The sequence below is a fragment of the Hyla sarda genome, chromosome 3 (genome assembly GCF_029499605.1).
Source record: "Hyla sarda isolate aHylSar1 chromosome 3, aHylSar1.hap1, whole genome shotgun sequence".
Classification (NCBI taxonomy): domain Eukaryota; kingdom Metazoa; phylum Chordata; class Amphibia; order Anura; family Hylidae; genus Hyla; species Hyla sarda.
Genome location: NC_079191.1, coordinates 370741812 through 370766728, shown reverse-complemented (window position 1 = coordinate 370766728; position 24917 = coordinate 370741812). Strand labels below are relative to the sequence as shown.

General features: G+C 45.0%; 1 protein-coding gene across 2 annotated transcripts in view; it reads left to right on the top strand.

Annotated features, from left to right (window-relative positions):
• The first annotated feature begins 19167 nt into the window (after nt 1-19167).
• LOC130362784 (beta-soluble NSF attachment protein) overlaps nt 19168-24917 on the top strand; it is a 40409-nt gene continuing 34659 nt past the window's right edge. Inside the window, exon 1 of one of the 2 annotated variants that reach the window (XM_056567806.1) lies at nt 19168-19355. In XM_056567806.1, coding sequence (XP_056423781.1) covers nt 19258-19355 — 98 coding nt within the window. In that variant the 5' untranslated portion in view covers nt 19168-19257. Of the gene's footprint in view, nt 19356-19427; nt 19511-24917 lie in introns of those variants that run through there. The other variant, XM_056567807.1, reaches the window with a different exon arrangement.

The window sequence follows — 24917 nt, the reverse complement described above, 5'->3', positions numbered from 1 at the left end:
TTTGAATCACCCCCCTTTTCCCATTTAAAAAAAAAACTGTGTAAATAAACATATGTGGTATCACCGCGTGTGGAAATGTCCGAAATATAAAAATATATAATTAATGAAACCGCACGGTCAATGGCATACACGCAAAAAAATTCCAAAGTCCATAATAGCATATTTTTTTCACTTTATATATCATAAAAAGTGATCAAAAAGTCCAATCTAAACAAAAATGGTACCAATAAAAACTTCTGATCACGGCACAAAAAAATTGCCCTCATACAGCCCCATATACAGAAAAATAAAAAAGTTATAGGGGTCAGAAGAGGCCAATTTTCAATATATTAATTTTGGTGCATGTAGTTATAAAAAAAATTTTGTAATAAAATAAAATCAAACCTATATAAATTGGGTATCTTTGCGACTGTATGAACCTACAGAATAAATATTAGGTGCAATTTTTACCGAAAACTGCACTGCATAGAAACGGAACCCGCTAAAAATGGCTTCTTTTTTTTTTCAATTTTGCTCCACAAATAATTTTTTCCTGGTTTCGCTGTGGATTTTGTGGTGATATTATTAATGGTATTACAAAGTAAAATTGTTGGCGCAAAGAAAAAGCCCTCGTATGGATTTTTAGGTGGAAAATTGAAAGTGTTATGATTTTTAGAAGGTGAGGAGGAAAAAACAAAAGTGCAAAAATCGCCAAAGAGGGAAGGGGTTAATGCGTGCGTGATATAAATGCCAAAAACGTATGCATCATATATATGCTATGAATGTATGCATGATATAAGTGCAATGAACCTATGCATTACCTCAATGCTAGCAACGTATGCATGACAAATACTAAGAACATATGTATGACATAAATGTTATGCACATACACACATAATATATGCTAAATTTATGTACAGAATAAATTATATTACATATACACAGAATAATACAGTGGTCCCTCAACATATGATATTAATTGGTTCCAGGAGAACCATCATATGTTGAAACCATCATATGTCGAGTACATATGTCTATGTAAAAATGGTAATTGGTTCTGGGGCCTCGGAACCATTGTATGTTGAATACATATCTCTATGGGAAACTGCTAATTGGTTCTGGGATGACCATTGTATGTGGAGTGTATGGGGAGTGTTTAACAAACCAGGGTGTCTCCAGCTGTTGCACAACTACAACTCCCAGCATGCATGTACAGCCATTGACTGTCTGGGCATGCTGGGAGTTATAGTTTTGCAACAGCTGGAGGCACACTGATAGGGAAACATTGATGTATGGTGTGTATAGTGTGTATATGTATTGTATGTGATGTGTGACATCGCATACAGTACTGTACAGTTCTTTAAATACCTTCAGGGGGGACAGAATGTCCTCCATTACCATCCTGCCAACTACAGCTCTATAGGAAAGGAAGGGGAGGGCAGCCAGCAGCTCATTGGATGCCTGCAGCAAGATGCTGCAGGCTATTGGCTATAGCTGCACTGGGGGGGCGGGGCTTACACGGAGCTCACAGTGGAAGCCTGCGTGAGTTAGCAGGACAGCATGTGAGTAACAGGAGGCAGAACGGGGCACACGGGGCACATTAAACAACTATCTGTCAGTTGCTGAAGTTGTCAGTGCTGTCAGATAGCTGTTTGTACGATGGCCCCGACACACAGCAGCATCATATGTCGATGCTGCCTTCAACATACGATGGGCTCTGAGAGGCCATCATATGTTGAAATGATCATATGTCGAGGCCATCATAAGTCGTGGGGTCACTGTACTATATTGTAGCAGAGAAATAATGCTATGAACGTATGCATGCTACGAAAGCTATGTACGTATTCAGAATAAATTCGAAGAATCTTTGAATGATGAAAAATGCTACGCACGTATGCATGATAACAATGCTGTCAACGAATCAAATATAACTACTATGAACGTAAGTATGATTTAAATGCTATGAACATATACACAGAATAATACTATAACATATGCACAGACTGAATGTTACATGCACAGAACAAATGCAATAATCTATGCACCAAATAAATACTATAAACATATGCACCAAATAAGAAACCAAAACATACAGAATAATTGCTAAAACGTATGAACCGTGTAAATGCTATACATGCAGGCCCAGAATGAAATGCTATAACCATGGCTCAGAATAAAATCTGAAACCGTAAGTACAGAACAAGGGTCACAAGCATATACACAGAATAAATGCTGCAACTGTAGGCACCGAATAAATGCTAGAAACTTAAGCATGGTAAAATGTTATGAACGCATACAAGAACTGAATGCTATGCACGTATGACCAGAATAAAAGCTATGAACGAAAGCACAGTGTGAATGCTATAAATGTATGCACGGTATAAATGCTATAAACATATGCACGGTATAAATGCTATAGACGTATGCACGGTATAAGTGATATTAAGGTATGCATGGTATAAGTGCTAGTAACGTATGCACAGTATAAGTGCTATTAATGTATGCACGGAATAAGTGCTATGTTATGAATGACATAAACATTATATCGTAAACACGGAACCAAAATTAGGAACGTGTGTATGGCCAGTAAACGGTATAAATGCTCCGAATAAACACTATAACTGTCTGCACAGAATAAAAAGCTATGACTTCTATGAATGGTATAAATGGTATAAAACAATGGTATGAATGGTAGAAAACAGTATAAATCTATGAATGGTAGAAAACACAGTGAACATCTGCAAAGCATAACTGCTATGAACGTATGTACAGAATTGTTGCTATGCCTGAGTGCATGGTACCAAATGCTATGCATGTAAAACGCTATGAACAGCAAACCTGCTATAACTGCCATGAACGAATGTATGGACTTACTATCATGTCCTGCGTATGGTATAGAAGTATGCATGGTAAAATGAGATGAACGTGTGCGTATTATAGATCAGGGATGTGGAATTCCTATCGCCCGACGCACGGGACAAGCAGTTTTGGGCGCCGGGCAGGTAAATTTGTCCGGCCCTTAGCCCGGCTTCGGGCAAGCAGGGCCGGACCTCTGCAGTCTGTATGGAGCGGGCTACCGACTCCTGCCCGCTCCATACTCTGCAGACCCCGGCTGTAAAAACCTGAGTCCTCCGAAGCAGAGCAGGGGAGATGAGAAGCTGTGTATGTCTTCTCTCCCCTGCTCTGCAGACGTGTGGGGGGAGATGAGGGGGCGTGGCTTCTTGCTCCCCATGCAGACCTGCGTCCTCTGCCTTTACTCCCCCCAGCTGTAGCTTCGGAGAGCTGAGGGGAGGAGGCGCGTCTGCACGGGGAGATGCATGCGGCACTCTGCAGTGTGTATGGAGCGCTCCATACTCTGCAGCCCCCGGCTGTTCTCAGTAGCCGGGGGCCGCCGCTAATAGCCAGCATGCGGTGATCGCTGCGGCTGGCTATTAACCCTTTAGATCGCCACTGTCAAAGCTGACAGCGGCGTCTAAAAGGGACATGTGAATGCTCCCTGGTGGGCCAGTGGGGTGGATCGACCCCCCCCCCCCCCCCGCAGCGCGATCACGGGGGGGAGATCCACTATGGAGGTAGCCGGAGGACTTACCTCTGCTTCCTCCTGTCCCGGCTCTGTCATTGATAGATCCTGGCCGGACCAGGCTCTATCAATGGATCATAGAGCACACAGATTAATAGAGTTCAATAGAATCTATTCATCTGTCTGAGGAATCTAATTATTCCTCCTATAAGTGTAATAAAGTGTAAAAAAAAATAAAAAAAAAGTTTTAATATAAGTTTGAAAGACGCAAATTAACCCAGTGGTCTTCAAACTGTGGCCCTCCAGATGTTACAAAACTACAATTCCCAGCATGCCAGGACAGCTGTTGGCTGTCCGGGCATGCTGGGAGTTGTAGTTTTGCAACATCTGGAGGGCCACAGTTTGAAGACCGCTGCATTAACCCCTTCCATGTTAAAAGTTCAAATCACCCCCTTTTCCTATATAAAAACATGTAAACATAATAAAAATAAACATATTTGGTATCGCTTCGTGCCTAATTGTACAACCTATTAAAATATAACATTATGTATCTCGTACGGTAAATGTAAAAAAATATCAAACCACAGAATTGCAATTATTATAATATCCCAGAAAAAAAAGTTAAAAAGCGATTAAAAAGTCAGATCAATACCAAAATGGCACCGATACAAAAAACAGATTATGGCGCAAAACATGAGCCCTCATACAGCCTGGTATGCGGAAAAAAATAAGGCTATAGGGGTTAAAAAATGGCAATTAAAAAAATTTGAAAAAGTTCAGAATTAGTAAAACATGACGTAAACTATACAAATCTGGTATCGCTGTAATCAGGCGCCTAAAGTATAAAACTAACATGTTACCTCAACCACAAGGTAAATGGCGCAGAAAAGAAAACCACCAAATCTGCTAAATTATCTTTTACTATTTCAATTTCACTTCACCTAATATATATTTATATATTTTTTTTTGGTTCGGAGAATATGTTATTGAAAAATTAAAAGATATCCTTATAGTAGGTAGTTATGGCTATTATAGGGCAAGGGGGGAAAACTAGAGCGTGGAAAAGCGAAAATTGTCCCGGACAAGTGGATCGTCATGAGGGACAAGTAGATTTTGCTCCATTTTAGTCCCGTGGACAAGTAGTTTTTTTAATAAAATTTCCACACCCCTGTAGATGCCAGGCACGTGCGCATATGTACACTTTTTTTTCTCTCTCTTTTAACCCCTTAATGACGAAGGACGTATATTTACGTCCTCAGCTGGCTCCTGCAATATGCCGCGGGTTCACGCGGTGTCCCCGCGTCATATCGGGTCGGTCCCGGTGGCTATCAACGGCCGGGATCCGCGGCTAATACAGGACATCACCGATCGCGGTGGTGCCCTGTATTATCCCTTCAGACGCGGTGATCAAAGCTGACCGCTGCATCTGAAGTGAAAGTGAAAGTAACCGGCTGCTCAGTCGGGCTGTTCGGGACCGCCGCGGTGAAATCGCGGCGTCCCGAATAGCTTACAGGACACCGGGAGGGCCCTTACCTGCCTCCTTGGTGTCCGATCGACGAATGACTGCTCCGTGCCTGAGATCCAGGCAGGAGCAGTCAAGCACCGATATCACTGATCACAGGGATGTTAATACACGCCTGTGATCAGGATGAGAGATCAGTGTGTGCAGTGTTATAGGTCCCTATGGGAGCTATAACACTGCAAAAAAAAAGTGTTAATAAAGGTAATTTAACCCCTTCCCTAATAAAAGTTTGAATCAACCCCCTTTTCCCATAAAAAAAATAAAACAGTGTAAATAAAAATAAACATATGTGGTATCGCCGTGTGTGTAAATGTCCGAACTATAAAAATATATTGTTAATTAAACCACACGGTCAATGGCGTACGCGCAAAAAAAATTCCTAATTCCAAAAAAGCTTATTTTTGGTCACTTTTTATACCATAAAAAATGAATAAAAAGTGATCAAAAAGTCTGATCAAAACAAAAATGGTACCGATAAAAACTTCAGATCATGGCGCAAAAAATTTGTCCTCATACCGCCCTGTACGTGGAAAAATAAAAAAGTTATAGGGGTCAGAAGATGACATTTTTAAACGTATACATTTTCCTGCATGTAGTTATGATTTTTTCCAGAAGTGCGACAAAATCAAACCTATATAAGTAGGGCATCATTTTAACCGTATGGACCTACAGAATAATGATAAGGTGTCATTTTTACTGAAATATGCACTGCGTAGAAACGGAAGCCCCCAAAATTTACAAAATGGCGTCTTTTCTTCGATTTTGTCGCATAATGATTTTTTTCCATTTCGCCATGAATTTTTGGGTAAAATAACTAATGTCACTGCAAATTAGAATTGGTGACGCAAAAAAAAAGCCATAATATGGATTTTTAGGTGGGAAATTGAAAGGGTTATGATTTTTAAAAGGTAAGGAGGAAAAAACGAAAGTGCAAAAACTGAAAAACCCTGCGTCCTTAAGGGGTTAATGTTCTCAACTTTCTCAACAGCGGAGTACCCTTTTAACAGGCTTAACACATACAAATTAAATATTAGTGTTGCCATCTCAACCCACAGAATGCATTTATGTTATTTGTACCACAAGGTGAAATACAACATTGGACTATTCTGAAATGGCCTCTATGAGCCCTGATGTGAATCCTATAGAACATCTATGGAAGGTGCTGAAGAATGCAGTCTGGAGAAGACACCTTCACACCTGAGACAGCTGGAGCAGGATCTTATGAGGAGTGGTCCAAGATACCTGGAGACAAGTGCAGAAGGTTTTCAGGTAGCTAGGTAGATTGATAGCCAGGTAGGTAGAAAAACAGCCAGGTAGGTAGGCAACTAGGTTGTCAGATAATAAGTTAGATAGATAGCCAGGTAGGTAGGTAGTCATTCGGTTAGGAAGACAGCCAGGTGGCTAGGAAGCTAGAAAACCATGCATATCCACACCAAGAGAAACGAGGACCGCAGCACTCCAGAAGTGAAGGTGAAAAAGATTTATTGACCTGACATCAAGGAACAACGTTTCAACTGCCCAATTGCAGTCTTTCTCAAGCTCAACAACCAGTGAACATCACAAAGTATTTATACATAAGATATACATCAAGTTAATTGTTTAACAAGGTGAACATAAGTGATTACATTAATATTTTGAAAGACATATTAATAACGTGCATTAATCAAAGTGCATGGTGTAACACTGATGTAGTGCAAATAGCTAGGATGCTTTGCACTCAATAGTGCTCCGCATTAATTACGGTCAGGTACTGTGATTACAGTGACAATATAGAAGAGAAGAAGGCAAATCATACATGAATCTATCAAGATACAGTATATAATTACCATGTAAGACGTCTGCATAATGGCTGCTGGGGTGGCGTGGTATGCCGCTCGTACTTCCGGCATGTAGTGCCGTCTAGTGAGGCAATGCGCATGCGTGTGAACTTACTCGTTCAGCGCATAGCCAATAGCGAGCAGGCGTCGCTGCAACCATGGTAGCAAGCTCCACTATGCTGCGCGCAGGCGCAGCTGCATGATTGAGTCCACCATCATCCTTGAAAATAACTACTTCTCATTCAATGATCAATTCTATGCCCAGATAGCGGGAACCGCGATGGGCACAAACGTGGCGCCCACGTATGCAAACACATACGTGGGCACCATGGAAGAGTCATCCATCTATATATCGCCCCACTTTTGTCAAGTGCTCAAGTGGTGGCGATATATAGATGATGTGTTTTTGATTTGGAGGGGTAGTGAAGGGGAGTTGTTGTCCTTTCACTCCTTCCTGAACCAAATCAATCCACGCATTCAGTTCACACTCGACTGGTCCTACACCTCTGTAAATTTTCTTGACACGACAGTCTCTTTTCATGACAATAAACTACATACAGATCTTTACACCAAAAGTACAGACTGCAACTCGGTACTCAGATATAGCCGTTTACATCCCAAACACATAACCCGATCCCTACTGACGAGCCAAATGCTAAGGGCACGTCGCATTGTCAGTAGGGAAAATAATGTCAATTCAACCTTAGAACGCATGGCAAATAATTTTACCAACAGAGGCTACCCTTCCATTCTGGTAGAACAGAGCAAAAAAGAAAGTGAGGGAAATGGATAGAGGAACTCTACTGTCCTATACCAGATCCACCAAGTCACTCACCCGCATCCCCTTTGTCACTACATATAGTCCTAGTGCCAACAAAATAGCTGATATCATACGCAGATATTGGCATATCATCCAGAAGTTTTCCTGACATCATGGAATTTCAGACACCCCCTTTAATGTCCTATCAGAGACCCCCTAGCCTCCGTAACAAAATAGTTAAGGCTGATATTTCTCTCAATCAGCATACCAACCAATCTTTCATTACAGTACAAAACAAAGGGTCATATCCGTGCAGACAATGCATAAATTGCAAATACATGATTAAAGGTCCCAATTTTGTTCATCCAGGAACTGGTCAAGTTTTCCCTATTCGTTCATACCTGACATGCACCATGGTCTATGTAATATAGTTGACCCTGCAATTACATTTACGTGGGCGAGACAACGTTGCCCTTCAAAAATCGGATCAACCAACACCGTTACACTATAAGAAAGCAACGAACAGACCTACCAGTCTCGAAGCATTTTTTGGAGGCTGGGCATACAGAGAAAGACATTGGGTTCACATTATTGGACCATATTCCCCCTCTCAAATATGGTGGAGACCGTACCAGTCTCTTGAAAAAGAGAGAGTTACGGTGGATCCATACACTTAATGCTTTGAGACCACATGGTTTAAATGTGGAATTGGTGGTCACCCCAGGTATCCTCAATGTAATTTAATATTAAGAATATTAGCTATTTTTATGTACGTTGCCGTTAGCAACCAATCTTATGTTATATGAACCATTTTTATATGAGTGTAATATATGTGTATACATATTTTAGTGTATTATTTCTCATGCTTGGTTTTATTTGCAATTTTTTAGATCACTTTCCAGAAGAGGCAACATACTGAACAAAGAAAGCACCATGAGAAGTGTCTTGACAAGCATCCTCCACTACAAGCATTTAGAGGTCGGGGTTGCCTGCATCTATACACCTGCAATAGGGCGAAGCCATGGGGTATGTACCATCACGCACTTTGTGGCTACCCGTTGAATCGGGTTCCACATGCACGATTTGGCCTCCCTCCCTGCACAGGGTGCGAGCCCCTGGTACAACCATTCCCCTTGCTACTTTTGCCCATACTTCATTAATTCACATGAGGGTTGCCGTACCCTCTAATGGCAACATTGGACTCAATCATGCAGCTGCGCCTGCGCACAGCATAGTGAAGCTTGCTACCATGGTTGCAGCGACACCTGCTCGCTATTGGCTATGCGCTGAACGAGTAAGTTCACGCGCATGCGCATTGCCTCACTAGACGGCACTACATGCCTGAAGGACGAGCGGCGTCCCACCCCACCCCAGCAGCCATTATGCAGACGTCTTACATGGTAATTATTAGTGTTGCTCACGAATATTCGCAATTCGAATATTATTCGCGAATATCGCATATTCGCGAATTCGCAAATTTCGCGAATATAGCGCTATATATTCGTAATTACGAATATTCTTTTTTTTTTTTTTTTTTTCACAGTACACATCACAGTGATCACCCCTCTCTGCTTCCAGCTTGTGTGGTGTAAAGAAGGCTGTAATACTACTGTGTGAGACTGGCGTGTGAATATTCGCATATGGCAAAATTAGCATATGCTAATATTCGCATATGCGAATTTTCGCGTATGCTAATTTTGTATATACTAATATTCACATATGGTAATGAAACGAGAATATAATGAATATTCGCGAATATATGACGAATATTCGTCCATATATTCGCGAATATTCGCGAATTCGAATATGGCCTATGCCGCTCAACACTAGTAATTATATACTGTATCTTGATAGATTCATGTATGATTTGCCTTCTTCTCTTCTATATTGTCACTGTAATCACTGTACCTGACAGTAATTAATGCAGAGCATTATGGAGTGCAAAGCATCCTAGCTATTTGCACTACATCAGTGTTACACCATGCACTTTCATTAATTCACTTTATTAATATGTCTTTCAAAATATGAATGTAATCACTTATGTTCACCTTGTTAAACAATTAACTTGATGAATATCTTATGTATAAATACTTTGTGATGTTCACTGGTTGTTGAGCTTTGAGAAAGACTGCAATTGGGCAGTTGAAACGTTGTTCCTTGATGTCAGGTCAATAAATCTTTTTCACCTTCACTTCTGGAGTGCTGCGGTCCTCGTTTCTCTTGGTGTGGATATCCATGGGACCCCTGACCCGGAACTTTTTACTGCTTGCACCCGTAACTACACCCATGAGAGGTTGTGCTGCTCTTTTCTATTTTCTTAGAAAACCAGGTAGGTAGGCAGCTAGTTTGCCAGGTAGTTTGGTAGCCAGGTAACTAGGTTGTCATGTAGGTCGCTAGGTAGGTATGAAGACATCCAGGTAGGTAGATAGATATTCCGGTTGGTAGTCAGATAGGAAGACAGTAAGGTAGGTAGGTAGGAATACAGTTAGGTAGGTAAATAGGAAGACATTTGAGTAGGTAGGTAAGAATACCTACCTAGGTAAGATAGGTAAGCAGTTAGTTATTTTTTCCTATAACCCCTTCCCCCTTTATTTTCTGGCTGTCAAAATTAGATAAAAAAAGAAAGCCACCCTTCCCAAAAGAAAGTGCACACCTCTCCAACCACACACCAACGTCAGACATCCCGCGGGACACAAAAGTGTAAGGTGCTCACACATAATAGTGTGGTAGCTTGGGGGTGTAGGTTATATGGGGTGTAGCTGTGCGGTACTTTAATGGGGTCTGATTAACCCTTTGTATTCCTGATGCCAGGTTAAGGGGTCCTCTGCAATGCTTGTCCTACCGCGACCCTTCGCAAAATCGATAGGGAGGTATGAAATAATTGATGTCCACAACCGGAGAGTTTGCTGAAAACAGTGGGAACTTTTACTGAAGATTTTATGCAAGCTTTATAACCAAAACAGTCTCTATACAAGCAAAGTCTCTTAGAGATTGACAGTGGTTGGGACATTAAGCGTTTTAGAGTCCGTAGACTGATATGCGCTGTTCCGCTGGATTTAGTTGAGGTCCAGCAGTCATGCCAACTTTAGCGGGGATTCAGTTTAAGGCTACATTGACACAGAGTAAATCAAGAGTAATTCACAGTGAAAAATTTATGGGCGGAAAAAATAATTTTATTTTTGCGCGCAATTTGTGCAGAATTGCGTGCGGAATTGCACACAGAATTGCACGCGGAAATGGGGGAGAAAGAAGTGAAGGGTTTTTCAGACATTTCCATGTGAAATCCGCGCAAATTCCCCGCAAAAACGATGTTGGGCGGAATTTTTTTTGACCATTGACTTTTGATTTCTGCTAGAGGATTCTGCTTGAAGAATGAACATGCTCATTCTTCCAGCGGAACTTAATTCAGCGTCGGAATTCCGCTAGCAGAAGATGTGCATTGATTTGGAGCAGAGAATTCAAGAGGAATTAATCGAGTAGATTCCTCTTGAATTACTCCGTGTGAACGAGCCCTAAGACTCACGTTTTGAGTTCCTACACCAAAGAAGAAAAAGAAATACGCAATATAATGCACACCCACGGTAGCTATAATCCAAAAATATCTTTATTGCACATAAGTATTACAAAACGCAGACAATACAATTAAAACCAATTAAAAAAGGCCCAAATGGCCACTGCACAAACAAGGGGGGGACCCCCTAACAAAAAGGGGGGAAAACCCCACCCAGGGCACCTGCCTCCACAAATAAACACCCCTGAGGAAGTTGCTGACGGGCAACGGAACGCGTGGGGTCTCTAGGGGGGCACCTGCCGTACTACTCCTCCATCTATTGTCCTCCACTGCTAGTCCCCTGTGCTATATATGAAGGATACTCAGGTTGTATACATATTATCAGAGTTGTGGGGACAGGACTGTATTGATTTAACATTCTTGTTACATGATAGGCTAACAACCTGTTTATTTGTGGAGGCAGGTGCCCTGGGTGGGGTTTCCCCCCCTTTTTGTTAGGGGGTCCCCCCCTTGTTTGTTCAGTGGCCATTTATGCCTTTTTTAATTGGTTTTATTTGTATTGTCTGCGTTTTGTAATACTTATGTGCAATAAAGATATTTTTTGGATTATAGCTACCGTGGGTGTGCATTATATTGCGTATTTCTTTTTCTTCTTTGGTGTAGTAATTGTTGTTTGGTACGCTTAATAGCACCCCTTCTTATATGATGCTGAGCCCGCCTGTCTCTTATATACATCACGTTTTGAGTTCACGCTGAGGCCAGCAGGCTTCAGGCCTAGGATTGTCTTTGCAAGTTGCACGGATCTGTCCTCTCTGATAGTCCGGAACCCAAGAGAGCGATCATTGGCTGCAGCTCCCTTATATGGGCAGGGGCTGGCCTTAAGCTGATTGGTCCAATACTCCTGTCAATTATCTGTACAAAGAGTTGTGGGTAATCACGTGACCCAAGGACCTCCAAAGGTCCTCCAACATACTATAGAGTGTTACGCCGAGCGCTCCGGGTCCCCGCTCCTCACCGGAGCGCTCGCAGCATCCTCTCATTCGCAGCGCCCCGGTCAGACCTGCTGACCGGGTGCGCTGCAATATCACTCCTAGCCGGGATGCGATTCGCGACGCGGGAGGTGCCCGCTCGCGATGCGCATCCCGGCTCCCGTACCTGACCCGTTCCCCGTCTGTGTTGTCCCGGCGCGCGCGGCCCCGCTCCTTAGGGCGCGCGCGCGCCGGGTCTCTGCAATTTAAAGGGCCACTGCGCCACTGATTGGCACAGCAGGCCTAATCAGTGTTATCACCTGTGCACTCCCTATTTATACCTCACTTCCCCTTCACTCCCTCGCCGGATCTTGTTGCCATTGTGCCAGTGAAAGCGTTTCCTTGTGTGTTCCTAGCCTGTGTTCCAGACCTCCTGCCGTTGCCCCTGACTACGATCCTTGCTGCCTGCCCTGACCTTCTGCTACGTCCAACCTTGCTCTTGCCTACTCCCTTGTACCACGCTTATCTTCAGCAGTCAGAGAGGTTGAGCCGTTGCTGGTGGATACGACCTGGTTGCTACCGCCGCTGCAAGACCATCCCGCTTTGCGGTGGGCTCTGGTGAATACCAGTAGCAACTTAGAACCGGTCCACCAACACGGTCCACGCCAATCCCTCTCTGGCACAGAGGATCCACCTCCAGCCAGCCGAATCGTGACAATAGATCCGGCCATGGATCCCGCTGAGGTCCCGCTGCCAGTTGTCGCTGATCTCACCACGGTTGTCGCCCAGCAGTCGCAACAGATAGCGCAACAAGGCCACCAGCTGTCTCAACTGACCGTGATGCTACAGCAGCTATTACCACAGTTCCAGCAATCTTCTCCTCCGCCAGCTCCTGCACCTCCTCCGCAGCGAGTGGCCGCTTCCAGCCTTCGATTATCCTTGCCGGATAAATTTGATGGGGACTCTAAGTTTTGCCGTGGTTTTCTTTCGCAATGTTCCCTGCACTTGGAGATGATGTCGGACCAGTTTCCTACTGAAAGGTCTAAGGTGGCTTTCGTAGTCAGCCTTCTGTCTGGGAAAGCTCTGTCATGGGCCACACCGCTCTGGGACCGCAATGACCCTGTCACTGCCTGAACCTGCCCGAGCCTCTTCTGCCGAGACTGCCCTGCTGAACCTGGTCCAGGGTAATTCTTCTGTTGGCGAGTACGCCATCCAATTCCGTACTCTTGCCTCTGAATTATCCTGGAATAACGAGGCCCTCTGCGCGACCTTTAAAAAAGGCCTATCCAGTAACATTAAAGATGGGCTGGCCGCACGAGAAATTCCTGCTAACCTGCATGAACTCATTCATCTTGCCACCCGCATTGACATGCGTTTTTCCGAAAGGCGTCAGGAGCTCCGCCAGGATATGGACTTTATTCGCACGAGGCGTTTTTTCTCCCCGGCTCCTCTCTCCTCTGGTCCTCTGCAATCCGTTCCTGTGCCTCCCGCCGTGGAGGCTATGCAAGTTGACCGGTCTAGCTTGACACCTCAAGAGAGGACACGACGCCGCATGGAGAATCTTTGCCTGTACTGTGCCGGTACCGAACATTTCTTGAAGGATTGTCCTATCCGTCCTCCCCGCCAGGAAAGACGTACGCTGACTCCGTACAAAGGTGAGACAGCTCTTGATGTGAACTCTGCTTCTCCACGCCTTACTGTACCTTCTCCTTCTCTGCTATTGCCTTCTTGGATTCCGGATCTGCAGGAAATTTTATTTTGGCCTCTCTCATCAACAGGTTCAACATCCCGGTGACCAGTCTCGCCAGACCCCTCTACATCAATTCTGTTAACAATGAAAGATTGGACTGTACCGCGTGTTACAGCACGGAACCTGTCCTAATGTGCATCGGACCCCATCACGAAAAAATTTAATTTTTGGTCCTCTCTAACTGCACTTCAGAAATTCTTCTTGGATTACCGTGGCTTCAACGCCATTCCCCAACCCTTGATTGGACCACAGGGGAAATCAAGAACTGGGGTACTTCTTGTCACAAGGACTGTCTTAAACCGGTTCCCAGTACTCACAGTCGTGACCCTGTGGTTCCCCCGGTATCTGGTCTTCCTAAGGCCTATCTGGACTATGCTGATGTTTTTTGCAAAAAACAAGCGGAGACTTTGCCTCCTCACAGGCCTTATGACTGTCCTATTGACCTCCTCCCGGGTACTACTCCACCCCGGGGCAGAATCTATCCTCTGTCTGCTCCAGAAACCCAAGCCATGTCGGAGTACATCCAGGAGAATTTAAAAAAGGGGTTTATCCGCAAGTCCTCCTCTCCTGCCGGAGCTGGATTTTTTTTTTGTCTCCAAAAAAGATGGCTCCCTACGCCCTTGCATTGATTACCGCGGACTTAATAAAATCACGGTAAAAAACTGCTACCTCTTATCTCGGAACTCTTTGATCGCCTACAAGGCGCCCACATCTTTACCAAGCTGGACTTAACAGGTGCTTATAATCTCATCCGCATCAGGGAGGGGGACGAATGGAAGACTGCATTTAACACCAGAGATGGACACTTTGAGTATCTGGTCATGCCCTTTGGCCTGTGCAACGCCCCTGCCGTCTTCCAAGACTTTGTTAATGAAATTTTTCGTGATCTCCTATATACCTGTGTTGTGGTTTACCTGGACGATATTCTGATTTTTTCTGCCAACTTAGAAGAACACCGCCAGCATGTCCGCATGGTTCTTCAGAGACTTCGGGACAATCAACTTTATGCCAAAATGGAAAAATGTCTCTTTGAATGTCAGTCTCTTCCTTTCCTAGGATACTTGGTCTCTGGCCAGGGACTACAAATGGACCCAGATAAACTATCTGCCGTGTTAGATTGGCCACGCCCCTCCGGACTCCGTGCTATCCAACGTTTTTTGGGGTTCGCCAATTATTACAGACAATTCATTCCACACTTCTCCACTATTGTGGCCCCTATTGTGGCTCTAACCAAGAAAAATGCCAATCCTAAGTCCTGGTCTCCTCAAGCGGAAGACGCATTTAAACATCTCAAGTCTGCCTTTTCTTCTGCTCCCGTGCTCTCCAGACCTGACCCATCTAAACCCTTCCTATTGGAGGTAGATGCCTCCTCAGTGGGAGCTGGAGCTGTCCTTCTACAAAAAAATTCTTCCGGGCATGCTGTTACTTGTGGGTTTTTTTCTAGGACCTTCTCTCCGGCGGAGAAAAACTACTCCATTGGTGATCGAGAACTACTGGCCATTAAATTGGCGCTTGAGGAATGGAGGCACCTGCTGGAGGGATCAAAATATCCAGTTATTATATACACTGATCACAAGAATCTCTCCTATCTCCAGTCTGCCCAACGACTGAACCCTCGCCAGGCTAGGTGGTCGTTGTTCTTTGCCCGTTTTAACTTTGAAATCCATTTTCGCCCTGCTGACAAGAACATTAGGGCCGATGCCCTCTCTCGTTCTTCTGATGCCTCTGAAGTAGAGGCCTCTCCGCAACACATCATTCCTCCGGACTGTCTGATCTCCACTTCTCCAGCTTCCATTAGGCAAACTCCTCCAGGGAAGACCTTCGTTTCTCCACGCCAGCGTCTCGGGATTCTCAAGTGGGGACACTCCTCCCACCTCGCAGGCCATGCTGGATTCAAAAAATCCTTTCAACTCATCTCTCGATTTTATTGGTGGCCGACTCTGGAGACGGATGTTGTTGATTTTGTGCGGGCCTGTACTGTCTGTGCCCGGGATAAGACTCCTCGCCAGAAGCCTGCTGGTCTCCTTCATCCTCTGCCTGTTCCTGAACAGCCTTGGTCACAGATTGGTATGGACTTTATTACGGACTTGCCCTCATCCCGTGGCAACACAGTTGTTTGGGTGGTCGTTGATCGATTTTCCAAGATGGCACATTTTATTCCTCTTCCTGGCCTTCCTTCAGCTCCTCAGTTGGCAAAGCAATTTTTTATACACATTTTTCGCCTTCACGGTTTGCCCACGCATATCGTCTCGGATAGAGGCGTCCAATTCGTGTCTAAATTCTGAAGGGCCCTCTGTAAACAGCTCAAGATCAAATTAAACTTCTCTTCTTCTTATCATCCCCAATCCAATGGGCAAGTAGAAAGAATTAATCAGGTCCTGGGTGACTATTTACGGCATTTTGTTTCCTCCCGCCAAGATGACTGGGCAGATCTTCTACCATGGGCCGAATTCTCATACAACTTCAGAGTCTCCGAATCTTCTGCTAAATCCCCATTTTTCGTGGTGTACGGCCGTCACCCTCTTCCTTCCCTCCCTACTCCCTTGCCCTCTGGTTTGCCCGCTGTGGATGAAGTGACTTGAGATCTTTCCACCATATGGAAAGAAACCCAAAATTCTCTTTTACAGGCTTCTTCCCGGATGAAAAAATTTGCTGATAAAAAAAGAAGAACTCCCCCCATTTTTGCTCCCGGAGACAAGGTATGGCTCTCCGCTAAGTATGTCCGCTTTCGTGTCCCCAGTTACAAACTGGGACCACGCTATCTTGGTCCTTTCAAAATCTTGTGCCAGATTAACCCTGTCTCTTACAAACTCCTTCTTCCTCCTTCTCTCCGTATTCCCAATGCCTTCCATGTCTCTCTCCTTAAACCACTCATCCTTAACCGCTTCTCTCCCAAAGTTGTTTCTCCTACTCCTGTTTCCGGTTCGTCTGACGTCTTCTCTGTGAAGGAGATTCTAGCCTCCAAGATAGTCAGAGGTAAAAAAATTTTTTGGGTGGATTGGGAGAACTGTGGCCCAGAGGAGAGATCTTGGGAACCTGAGGACAACATCCTAGACAAAAGTCTTATCCTCAGGTTCTCAGGCTCCAAGAAGAGGGGGAGACCCAAGGGGGGGGGGGTACTGTTACGCCGAGCGCTCCGGGTCCCCGCTCCTCCCCGGAGCGCTCGCAGCATCCTCTCATTTGCAGTGCCCTGGTCAGACCTGCTGACCGGGTGCGCTGCAATATCACTCCTAGCCGGGATGCGATTCGCGACGCGGGAGGCGCCCGCTCGCAATGCGCATCCCGGCTCCCGTACCTGACCCGTTCCCCATCTGTGTTGTCCCGGCGCGCGCGGCCCCGCTCCTTAGGGCGCGTGCGCGCCGGGTCTCTGCAATTTAAAGGGCCACTGCGCCACTGATTGGCACAGCAGGCCTAATCAGTGTTATCACCTGTGCACTCCCTACTTATACCTCACTTCCCCTGCACTCCCTCGCCGGATCTTGTTGCCATTGTGCCAGTGAAAGCGTTCCCTTGTGTGTTCCTAGCCTGTGTTCCAGACCTCCTGCCGTTGCCCCTGACTACGATCTTTGCTGCATGCCCTGACCTTCTGCTACGTCCGACCTTGCTCTTGCCTACTCCCTTGTACCGCGCTTACCTTCAGCAGTCAGAGAGGTTGAGCCGTTGCTGGTGGATACGACCTGGTTGCTACCGCCGCTGCAAGACCATCCCGCTTTGCGGCGGGCTCTGGTGAATACCAGTAGCAACTTAGAACCGGTCCACCAACACGGTCCACGCCAATCCCTCTCTGGCACAGAGGATCCACCTCCAGAGAGCCGAATTGTGACATAGAGGAATTAACATAGTCACATGACCAAAGGTCCTGCGACGGTACCAAGGTAAGCATACTAATATTCATTATATTAAATATATACATTTAAACATTACAAAATTAGAAAATAAAAAGGCTAATAGGGGCTGTCCCACCTGGGGGACCCTACCTGAACGTAGTAACTCTGACTTTGGGGACCACCATACAAAGTATGGTGTGCAATACTGTACCGTGACACCACAATAGGTTAAGATCACACTAAGGAATTTCCGAATTGGAAATTCTGGTGCAGTAGAGTGTCATTACTACCAATGGGATTCCACTGAACAGTGCACACCACAGAACTTCAGGGGCTGATGTATCACTGCTGAAATTCCACCTCCAAAAGAAAGACCTTGTTCATTGTTTGGATGGAATCCACTCTGCAGTCATTCTCGTCTATAGGAACAGCAATGTCTGCGCAGTCTTAGTGCCGACTGATTCAGTCATCGCTGGCCACACTCAAAAGCTCAGGACGGAATTTTTCCTGACCATGTGAACCAGGCTATAAGTGTGAACCAGGCCATAAGTGTGAACCCGGCCATAAGTGTGAACCCGGCCATAAGTGTGAACCAGGCCATAAGTGTGAACCCGGCCATAAGTGTGAACCCGGCCATAAGTGTGAACCCGGCCATAAGTGTGAAACCGGCCATAAGTGTGAAACCGGCCATAAGTGTGAACCCGGCATAAGTGTGAACCAGGCCATAAGTGTGAACCAGGCCATAAGTGTGAACCAGGCCATAAGTGTGAACCCGGCCATAAGTGTGAACCCGGCCATAAGTGTGAACCAGGCCATAAGTGTGAACCAGGCCATAAGTGTGAACCCGGCCATAAGTGTGAACCCGGCCATAAGTGTGAACCCGGCCATAAGTGTGAACCCGGCCATAAGTGTGAACCCGGCCATAAGTGTGAACCCGGCCATAAGTGTGAACCCGGCCATAAGTGTGAACCCGGCCATAAGTGTGAACCCGGCCATAAGTGTGAACCCGGCCATAAGTGTGAACCCGGCCATAAGTGTGAACCCGGCCATAAGTGTGAACCCGGCCATAAGTGTGAACCAGGCCATAAGTGTGAACCCGGCCATAAGTGTGAACCAGGCCATAAGTGTGAACCCGGCCATAAGTGTGAACCCGGCTCCATTCACAGGGCAGATTGTCCACTTGGAAAATTTCCAGACGGTTATTCCACAGGCTGCAGGTGCCGCCACAACAAGTTGGCATTAGGACCGCCAAAGAGTGTCCAGGCATGCTGGGAGTTATAGTATTGCAGCAGCTGGAGGTATCCTTGTTTGAAAACACTGGTATAGAAATAAGCTGCGCTCAATACGATGATCTCTATAGCTTTACTATACAATGCAGAGAAACATGATTATTTTTAGTAGATGGATGCATTTGCCCTTAATCAATATGGCCGCTGACAGCTCTGCAACAAAATGATTGAAAGTACTACATTTCCCATGACGCAGCGCGGCCTGAGCTGTCATAGACGGAGGCCGGTGAGGGTCAGTGTTGGTGTATTGGCGCAGGAGACAGGTCAGGCTACGCTGCAGGTTGTAAGGTTCGCGTAGATTCCCAGGAGCAGACATGGATAACGCCGGTAAGGAGAGGGAGGCCGTGCAGCTGATGGCCGACGCCGAGAAGAGGGTGAAGTCCTCGCATTCCTTCCTGAGGGGTCTGTTCGGGTGAGAGCCGGGAGAAGGGGGAGGGGAGGCCGGCGGCTTCATGGAGGAGGAGGAGGAGGGAGAGGTGTCTTCGGGAGCGGGGATACCGTGTCATGGCTGTCATCATGGAGAATGATGTGTCACCACCCGATAGATGAACTGTCCTCATGGACTGCGTAATGATGTCACTACTATATATATATATATATATATATATGTGTGTGTGTGTGTCTATATATATATATGTGTGTGTCACTACTGTAGGATATATAGATGGGGTCATGTGATGTCACTACTGTGGGATATATAGAGGGGGTCATGTGATGTCACTACTGTAGGATATATAGAGGGGGTCGTGTGATGTCACTACTGTAGGATATATAGAGGGGGTCGTGTGATGTCACTACTGTAGGATATATAGAGGGGATCGTGTGATGTCACTACTGTAGGATATATAGAGGGGATCGTGTGATGTCACTACTGTAGGATATATAGATGGGGTCGTGTGATGTCACTACTGTAGGAGATATAGAGGGGGTCGTGTGATGTCACTACTGTAGGATATATAGAGGGGGTCGTGTGATGTCACTACTGTAGGATATATAGAGGGGGTCGTGTGATGTCACCACTGTAGGATATATAGATGGGGTCATGTGATGTCACCACTGTAAGATATATAGATGGGGTCGTGTGATGTCACTACTGTAGGATATATAGATGGGGTCGTGTGATGTCACTACTGTAGGATATATAGATGGGGTCGTGTGATGTCACTACTGTAGGATATATAGAGGGGGTCGTGTGATGGCACTACTGTAGGATATATAGATGGGGTCGTGTGATGTCACTACTGTAGGATATATAGAGGGGGTCGTGTGATGTCACTACTGTAGGATATATAGAGGGGGTCATGTGATGTCACTACTGTGGGATATTTAGATGGGGTCATGTGATGTCACTACTGTAGGATATATAGAGGGGGTCATGTGATGTCACTACTGTAGGATATATAGAGGGGGTCATGTGATGTCACTACTGTAGGATATATAGAGGGGGTCATGTGATGTCACTACTGTGGGATATATAGAGGGGATCGTGTGATGTCACTACTGTAGGATATATAGAGGGGGTCATGTGATGTCACTACTGTAGGATATATAGAGGGCGTCATGTGATGTCACTACTGTGGGATATATAGAGGGGATCGTGTGATGTCACTACTGTAGGATATATAGAGGGGGTCGTGTGATGTCACTACTGTAGGATATATAGAGGGGGTCGTGTGATGTCACTACTGTGGGATATGTGTCATGTGATGTCATCATAATGGAGGATTGGTTACTGATGACATCATCATTACTTGATGAAATGAAATCCCTCTGTGCAGATAAATCTTTATAGTGATTTTATATGGATATAATCTGGGATGGGAGTTGTAGTTGAGGTCCACAGTTTGGAGACCATTAATCTATATCAGTGTTTCCCAACCAGGGTGCCTACAGCTGTTGCAAAACTACAACACCCAGCATGCCCGGACAGCCTTTGGCTGTCCGGGCATGCTGGGAGTTGTAGTTTTGCAACAGCTGGAGGCACCCTGGTTGGAGAACACTGATCTAGGGCCAGGATAGCCCCCTTGGGGGGGGGGGGGGGGGGGGGTGGAGGCCTGGTTCTGCACCCCCGCCATTCATTGTTCAGGTTAGGGCATGTTCACACTGCCACAAAAACTGTCACAGAAACTGGGGCTGCAACTAAGGATTATTATCAGAATCCATTATTTGATGCATTTATTTTATACTTGTATTTTGCGGTGCGATCTGTACTAGTTATCGGTGTCTATTTGGCATAGATCGCATGTTTTAGTCGCTCTTTTATTTCTTTCCGAGATGTCATGTGACCAAAAAATAAAACCCCAAATGAAATTCTGGCATTTGGCATTGTCTTTTACATTTACACTATTCACCATGTGGGATCAATTAGGGAGGTTTACTAAAACCTGCGCAGAGGAAGTGGTGCCCATAGCAACCAATCACATCGCTTCTTTCATTTTTAAAAATGCCTCTGAAAAAAGAAGCGATCTGATTGGTTGCTATGGGCAACTACTTTACTTTTTTCTTTTTTTAAATAAATATTGTATTTTAAAAGTTCAGACATATCCGCACATGAACATACCAAATATGTTTTTGTTTTGGAAAAAGGGTAGTGATTTTAAATTTTTATAGGGGTATACTGATATTTTTTAAAACATATATTTATATATTTTAGATTTTTTTTAGTCTCCTTGCCATGACAATGGACTGCTGTAATACTTGTAACAGCCATTTAGATGCTATTGTCATCTATGACAGCAGCATCTAAATCAATGTTTCCCAACCAGGGTTCCCTTGTAAAACTACAACTCCCAGCATGCCCAGACAACCAAAAGTGGTCCGGACATGCAGGGAGTTGTAGTTTTGCAATGCCTGGAGGCAACCTGTTTGGGAAACATGGATCTAAATGATTAAAGGGGTACTCCGCCGCTCAGCGTTTGGAACAAACTGTTCCAAACGCTGGAGCCGGTGCCGGTAACTCGTGAGGTCATGGCCCCGCCCCCTCATGACGTCATGCTCGCCCCCTCAATGCCAGTCTGTGGGAGGGGGTGTGATAGACTTGCATTGAGGGGGCGGGGTGTGACATCATGAGGGGTGGGGCTATGACGTCACAAGCTCCTGGCTCCAGTGTTCGGTCCACAGCAGGTGTCTGTGGGCGAGCTCAAGTCCCAAGCCCTCTCCATACTCTCTTAAAGGGGTATTCCAACTCGGATCCAAAGGATAGGGGATAAGATGTCTGATGCGCTGCACCCGCTCCATGCCTGCGAACTCCGCTCCATGCCTGATGACAGGCGACCACAGCCGTCATGCCCCTCTGTTCATGTCTATGGGAGGGGGCGGGACATCTGTGTACTCCACTCTACAGCCATCGCGCCACCCTCCCATAGACATGATTGGAGGAGGTGTGACGGCTGTGGTGACCTCACAAACATAGAAGTCCTCAAGCTGGTGTTCTGAACATAAATATTCAGAACGTCGGGACCGGCGATCGGACATCTAGGGACGGAGTACCCTTTAATGGTGAAAAACTTTTATTTATTTTTTTTTTAATTTAAATCAACTGGTGCCAGAAAGTTAAACAGATTTGTAAATTACTTCTATTAAAAAATCTTAATCCTTCCAGTACTTATGAGCTTAAAATAATTTATTTTCTTTTTGGAACACAGAGCTCTCTGCTGACATCTCTGTCCATTTTAGGAACTGTCCAGAGCAGCATATGTTTGCTATGGGGATTTTCTCCTACTCTGGACAGTTCTTAAAATGGACAGAGATGTCAGCAGAGAGCACTGTGCTCGTGATTCGGCAGCGAGTTCTGTGTTACTAAAAGAAAAGAAAATTCCTCTGTAGTATTCAGGAGCTAATAAGTACTGGAAGGATTAAGTTTTTTTTTTTTTAAATAGAAGTAGTTTACAAATCTGTTTATCTTTCTGGTACCATTTGATTTAAAAAAAAAAAATAAAAAAAAAAATGTTTTCCACCGGAGTACCACTTTAAGGGAATGTTTAATCAGAAGAAGACCTATTGTCTAAATCAGTTTTTTATGATAAACATATTTTTTTTAAATGGGCACTGTCACTTCCAAAACTTTTTATTATATTTTGGTGAAAAACCACTAGGGATCCCTGTACTGTCCCTTTGGCTACTTCCTGGTTGTCTCTGTGCAGAGACAAAATACAGGAAGTGTAGGCTCCTGGCTTGTCAATTAGCCTGCTGTGTGAGTCGGGAACATGTCACAGAGCCTCAGTGCACAGAGCAGCCAGCTATCAGCTCTGAGGAATGAGGGAGGAAGTTCCCACATGAGATGTGAGGTTAAGCAAGGGAACGCCCCCTCCTTCTGTGAACTGAATGCAGTGTGAGCAACATAAACTAGGGAATTAGGATAAGTAAGCTTTTGGCAGGTATACTTAAAGGGGTATTCCGAGCAAAAACATTTTATCCCCTATACAAAGGATAGGGGATAAGATGTATGATCGCTGCGTCTCCACTTTCGGAAACCTCTGTGTTTCCGGGACTGGGGATGTGACGTCACGCCACACCCCCTCCATTCATGTCTATGGGAGGGGGAGACATAGAATTCGGATGCTGCAGGGAGATCACGGGAGGGGGGGGGGGTCCCCGCGGCTATCCTTTTGGCTAGGGGATAAAATGTTTTTGCCCGGAATACCCCTTTAAAGTAGTCCATGAAACTGAACCTTTAGACACTTATTATCTATCCATGAATAGGGTATAAGTGTCTGCTTGCTGGGGTCCAACCACTGGGACCCCCGCAAACAGGACCCTGGCTACTTACGTGTTCTTAGCGTACTCCAGCCCCCACTTTCCTGAATGAAGGCATGGGACAGCCCACTTTAACTCACCTCCCGGCACTCCTTTCGTGCAGCTAGAATCGGTTTCCCATCTTTCAGCCCAAGGTTTAACCCTTTCACTGCTCTCCTGCAGCTAGTGTTACAGCAATATCTGAAGAGAAGTAGTGTAAATGTTAAATGTATAGGCATGCATTAAATATCATGGAGAAAGGAGCAGCCAGACGAGGAAGAAAGGAAGAGACAGTATGTGTCCTTTACAAGGGGACTGTTTAATGTCACGATTTAACCTTATGCTCAGGGTAAACATTGACATTCTGTCATAAAAAGGTGCCAACAAATACTGTGCCTACATTTAGTTCATTTTCTGCATGTATATACTTACTTATTGTCACTTAAAGGGGTATTCCAGGCAAAAACTTTTTTATATGTATCAACTAGCTCCAGAAAGTTAAACAGATTTGTAAATTACTTCTATTAAAAAAATCTTGATCCTTTCAGTACTTATGAGCTTCTGAAGTTAAGGTTGTTCTTTTCTGTCTAAATCCTCTCTGATGACACCTGTCTCGGGAAACGCCCAGTTTAGAAGAGGTTTACTATGGGGATTTGCTTCTAAACTGGGCGTTTCCCGAGACACGTGTCATCAGAGAGGATTTAGACAGAAAAGAACAACCTTAACTTCAGAAGCTCATGAAAGGATTAAGATTTTTTAATAGAAGTAATTTACAAATCTGTTTAACTTTCTGGAGCCAGTTGTGAGATATAGATATATATATATATAATTATAAAAAAAAGTTTTTGCCTGGAATATCCTCCTTTAGAGTGCTGCAAACTAAACATATACATGCAGGAAATGGAGCAAATGTAGGCCCTTGTTGACTATGTTTGGGCCATTAAAGTGAACAAGGCTACTGCCAGTACACCACAGTTTGTGTTGGCAACCCATTCTCATACCCTGAGCGTAAGGATAAATCGTGATGTAAACAGCCCCCTAGTAAGATAGCACTGAGGGTTAACCTGTCATAAAGATGCATATACAGTTGAAATCTGTGACGGAGTCTTGCCCGTCACTAAAGTTTCATAGACCATAGGCAGCTGTATGCCTGCGGCCTAGAAGTCAGGAACTGTGCAGGACATCGCGTTTCAGTAGAAATCTTGGTTGAGTTCCAACACTTTTTTTTTTTCCCCCTAGA